The 5,700-nt window shown below is 38.6% G+C and overlaps 1 protein-coding gene across 1 annotated transcript in view; it reads right to left on the bottom strand.

Moving 5' to 3' along the window:
• Positions 1–610: 610 nt before the first annotated feature.
• Positions 611–5,700, bottom strand: part of pth1r (parathyroid hormone 1 receptor) — a 43,499-nt gene continuing 38,409 nt past the window's right edge. Inside the window, exons 11-14 of the mRNA XM_028977848.1 lie at positions 5,575–5,669; positions 5,272–5,413; positions 5,116–5,157; positions 611–4,253 (exon numbers count right to left, since the gene is read on the bottom strand). Of these exons, the coding sequence (XP_028833681.1) occupies positions 3,891–4,253; positions 5,116–5,157; positions 5,272–5,413; positions 5,575–5,669 (642 nt within the window). The 3' untranslated portion in view covers positions 611–3,890. The remainder of the gene's footprint in view (positions 4,254–5,115; positions 5,158–5,271; positions 5,414–5,574; positions 5,670–5,700) is intronic.

The raw sequence follows: 5,700 nt of genomic DNA, 5'->3' as shown, positions 1-5,700 counted from the left end.
CCACTGATAAACTTATCTCCATGATAAACTGTGCTAAATTTTTATACACAGCATTTTTATTTTTGTTAAAGTATGTCTTTTTTACTGTAAATGGTAAATATTAAATGTATTTGTTGTACACTTGTCTCTGTCGTCCCACTGCTGTTAAAAGGTCAGTTTGAGACAAAAACAATGTTTGGCATCAAAGATTTGTGTTTGGATGCAACATGAGTATTGGAAATGTGCATATATTACCCCTGTAGATTATTTGAGTTTAAGCATACTTTTTGCATAATGATGGAGAACTTTCACAGGTCAGTGACATAAGCACCCCTGCCTTATAGCGTTCTTATTTGAGGAAACACAAGATCTGTTTTCAACTCAAGGTTTCCGTCTAGTACAGTTATAGGTGAGGTGCAACCATTTCTCAATCCACAGTAAGAGTTTCTAACTCTGGAGCCATTGTAGTCCTTGGGAGATTTGTAGCCCTTGGGAGATTTGGAAAAAATGCTCTGCAGTATAAACCCTAGTCAACGTAGTCCAAAAGCACACTGTTGTCTTAAGTGACCCATTCACTGAATCTGAAATGAATGGTCAATACATCCACTTTGATCCACGAAAAGAAGGCGCATTCAATTCTGAGCATTATTTTATTTCCATATTCACAATACAATGATTGACACTAAATACTGCAATATGTTCTTATAAAAACCAAGTTAACAACGATGACATGAACAATAGATATCAGACGCTATTATGACAGCTTTCACATATGAAGATCCTTCACAAAATTTGCAAAAGATCATAAAATCTTGTGTTATGTGTATATGTGGTTTTTTTCCCATCAGACACTTCAACTGGTAAGAAATGAAACTGTTTAATTTGCCAAACTTATGGCAAAATGCTGATATAAACTTCATCAGACTTCATTGAGCATCCATGAGGAATTTCTGTAGTCTGGCCAGAGATGTTGGTTCACATTACTGCGTAACGACGTACAGGACTGGAGATGAGGCAAGCTTCAACAACAGCTTTCGAGGACGAGCAACAGAGGCCTCATGCTTCCTGAATGTGAAGACCATTATCTAAATTCTCGTGCTCTTCGATTTTCCGGTATGGACATTTTGGGATGACAACATATAGATGAGATGGAAGAGCGCATTGCAACAAGTACTGTGCCATACTCCCACAAGCATCTACACATTTTTCTAATGGAGAAAAAAAATATTTGTAAGGTCAAAGAGAACTTTCAAAAAATGCTGAGGATGTGTAAAGACCAGAATCAGTGGACAGAACAAGGGGCTGTTAGGTAATTGGCACGTAATTGCCACAGAAGTGGAATGTGATGGAGACATGTATGTCCCCCCGTGTCTCCAAATCCCTGATATGAACTCAAAATAATGTCCGTCATAGTTACATCACATTACATAATGTTCATGATAGCAATGTTCATTTAGCTCATGAGTACATGGAGGTCTCTGTAAACATTGTGACTTTTGTGTGTACATATATAGCATATATTTATACATAATTTTATATGAGAAGCAGCATACCATAGGACCGTGTAGGAAAGTCTATAACAACCTTTAATGAGAATCTTTTTTTGCAATAATGGTCCTACTTTGGGAATGAAATTGTTGGAATAGTTGGAATAGAGAGATGGCCTCCTAAGAGCTACTCAACCAGTTTAAGGACAAAAATTAAAGGTCCCCTGACATAATTTTTTTTGCTTTTATATTGGTCTTAGTGGTATCCTAATAGTATCTGAAGTCTCTTTCTGAAATTTTAGCCAGTCCCACAATGAGATTTCCCCAGGATGCGCCATTTTAGTGTCTGTAGCTTTAAATGCAAATGAGAAGAGAGGCAGCATGAGGAGGAGAGTGGCCAATAAAAGTTGAGGGGCATTCGCAGAACACCATTCACTAACCACAGTGTTTGGCACAGACAGGAATTTGTGTTTCCGCTTTTCCAAAAAAATTTAATCAAACCATTGTTTTCTTCAGAGTCTCACAGCAAAACTAAAAAAAATACATTTTTACATCCAATCACAACACAAATTTACCTTTTATGACGACATAAGGCGCCAAATTCCACATCCGGCCATCTGAGTTGCTGCTCTCTGAACGGTGAGGCAGAACGGCCAAAGCACTCTTTACATTTCTAGCCACTGCAGGACCATAGACAGGCTAGGGAAACTCATATTAATGTGAAATTTTCATGATGGGGACCTTTAACGTAACAGGAAAAATCTGCCTGAAAGCATCTCTCTCTAGGTTGATTTAGGGCTGTATTTTCCTCTCACTATTAAAGATGTAGCTGATGGTATGTTCAATAATATCACAGAGTTTCAATCTTCTCAATTTACAGCCATTTACAAATTGTTTATTAACATTTAGTTTAAGAAGGGAGGAGCTTGTATGCATGATTGACTGCTCTCTTGAACCCTACATCCTCATTTTGTCAATGCAAAAGATGCCCAGCTACCTTCCCTTCTCTTCTGTTTCCTTCAGTTCTCTACAGCCCTACTACCCCTTGTACACAGGGAACGTCAGCAATCATCACTAATGATGTAGACATCTCAGGACCACACCTACCACTAAACCAACCATGCAGATTATCAGCACTTTATTCAAGTATTTTGAAGATTACAAAATGGACATTAGCAAACAGGACCATGAGCTACATCTTATATGATTATGATGAAATACAGCCCATAAGCTACAATATTTGGAACAAACCCTGGTGGACTTGAAGATGATTAAAATGATAACACATTTTAACAATGAAAGTGTTCCAGATTTGTATGTGGAACAAAAATGCTTAATACATTTCCATAACACTGACATCAAACTCTTTTATAAATAAATAATACTGCTTCTGTTTGTACCCTAATGGCAAAATGCACACTGATGCTCATCCTCATTCATGGAACACTGGCCATAATCTTTACATTGTCCTGCTGTGGATCATAACGCACCATGATGAGCAGTTTCCCTTACTGGGATGTTCTATGCATTCAGAGCAGAAGATGATGAGGCGTGACGCATTGAACCATTGAACAGGAAACACTGACAGCTTAAAGCAGGGCAACATGCCAAAAAATCAACACCACTCTTGGTTTAATCTACAGAACTAAGAATATTGGACTTTTTGATAAAAGCTTTTTGGGAAAAAGCTGACTGCAGATTCCTACTGAAGGGCACGTCTGTGGTCAGTTTAGCATCACAGTCATGTCACATTTGAATAATGTAAATATCATTCACATTCGTGTTTGGAAACGGGGGCGCTTTCGTCAGCTTTGGGTTGGTATGAGGGCCCTTTTATTGGATGGAATAGTTAATTAATCATGGTTCTGTGATTGGATTTAGTCTTCATTGTTTAATATTTTTTATCTGACTACAGTGATGTCCTCCTCAAGCTATGCAGAGGAAAAAAAATCTAAACCACAAAACCCAATGTCAAAAACCAATTGTACAAAAAACACAACACAAGAAAAAGAATCATCTAAACAGGAAAGAAGTGCAATATTTTGATTTGGTTTTCAAATTTACACTCACCAGTATGATATTTACATATCAAATGTGACATAATTGTGACACCATTGTCTTCACTCATGTCCTCATCACCCCCAGATGTAGAAATACCATCTGGATAAAGTTTTAGTAGTAATCAGAATCAGAGGGATTATTGATCTGCAACCTTCATAGTTTGAATGAGTCGTTGACCTCCACTGGTCCAGACAGGGTGGCAGTCATGACGTCCCACCTGATAACATTTCAACCTTTGTTCCTTCATCCCCAAAAGATATTTGTGACACACACTGACAGATGTCATCTCAATGATGTAAAAAAAATTGTATCCCTCAGTTCTTGAGTCAAAACAAACACAGTGTGTCAGGTGTTGGCAATGGGTCACATGACTGTCTCCCGCTCCTCCTCCACCACAGGTGAGGGTTTGTCCTCGTGTGCTGACCGCAGGCCAACAGATGGCTCCTCCTCTGGAATATGCAGCTCGTGTCCAGAGGACGGGATGGAGTTCTCGGAGACCGAGCCATTTTTGACGTAGCCCGGGAGGTTCCGGTGGCCATTGATTGTCACCGGGCCCAGACGTGTGGTGAGGTGCTGAGCCAGCGGCCCCCGGGCTGTCACATTTGTGATGCTGGTGTGAGACACCATGGGTCCGTAACTGTATGTGTTACTGCCACTACGGGCTTTCCTCTTGAAGTCCAAGGCAAGTGTCCTCCTGCTCCATGACTTTTTGATTTCAGCTTGGACCTTTTAAAAACAAAAACATTTACAGAATATTTTATGTTCTGAATATATATCATGCTTGATGATTCAGAATGAAGATAATCTGTTCTCTCCTCCAATACTCTTCTTAAGCAAATACATCTAATTATACTGAGGGCAGTAGGAATAATTTAGGTAATGTCTTTATGAATAGAAAGATGATTCCTGGTGCTGGGGACCCACTCCCGCTCTTCTGAACCCCTGGTCACCATAGAACAACAAACTGAGCACAGTCTTAACTAGATAAGGGGTTTCTGAACTTCATAAAATCAAAACTTCAAGAATGCACTATTCTCTTAATCCATAGGGCTCCGCTCAAACAAATGAAATACAGGTTTATCATTTCATGTGCAGAAAGCGCCCCTGCAAAAGCAGGATTTTTTGACAGAAGACAGTAAATTTGTGACAGAAGACAGTAAATGATAGATTTGTTTAGCTGTGTTGGTTGTCTTTCACATACTGTGAATCCATACTTCATCAAGTTCTTATAATAATACAAGTCAAGTCATGTCATGACAGATTTATGTTTCAATATTTCAACTGACACTGGGATTTTACAGATACTGAGATTTTTTTTCTTGTGGCATTATCTTTCTCTGATTTGATATTGCTCACAATTTACATAACAGAAATGTGGGGGGAATTGTCACTACAATTCTGTCTACCTCCTGTCTCTTAGTAATTGGTGTGGTATAAAACGATGCCCAAAAGGTACACTAGCTTTACACAAGCATTGGCTGGGCTTAATTTTTACTATAATATTCATGCATATTCTCATAATGGTAACCTGAACAACTAACACTACAGAAAAAACACCAGGGATAAAAAATGTCACACATGTGCTTACCTCTCCATTGCAGAAACAATATATAATTGCAACAAAGAATCCCTGCAAAAGTGGGAAAAGACACAAAATGATTTTCAGTTTTTTTCTTTTTGTATTAATCATAATTTGGTAATGCAGCAACTACATGTTATATGTAAAGTGTCATTTCCTGTGTACCTGGAAGGAATTAAAGAGCATCTCATAATGCATCTGTATCTGCCAGGGCACACCAGACACCTCGGTGTACGGCATCGCCATGAACACAATGTAGTGAACGCCAAACAGTGGCATGAGCACCAGCGTGGACTTCAGCAGCTTTCTGAGGTGGAAACAGGAATGAAGAAGACAGGTTTAGCAGAGCATTTTCTTCTTATACAGCACAAAAACCATTATGAGAATCAATATTATTTACAGCTCATTAAGAGTACTTAATGAGCAAAACAAAAGAAATAAAAAAAGAGCTTTACCCAGCTCTCTTACCTATACTGCTGTCTGGCGTCACATCTGCCAGCATTTGTTTCTCTTAGTTTTGTTGCCAAAACTCTAATGATGTTCAAGAACAGCAAAAAATTCACCTACAACAGGAGATACAAAAAGGTAATTGAA

The sequence above is a fragment of the Denticeps clupeoides genome, chromosome 4 (assembly GCF_900700375.1).
Source record: "Denticeps clupeoides chromosome 4, fDenClu1.1, whole genome shotgun sequence".
NCBI classification, from domain to species: Eukaryota; Metazoa; Chordata; class Actinopteri; order Clupeiformes; family Denticipitidae; genus Denticeps; species Denticeps clupeoides.
The sequence above is the reverse complement of the archived record's forward strand: the minus strand, read 5'-3'. Positions and strand labels throughout refer to the sequence as shown.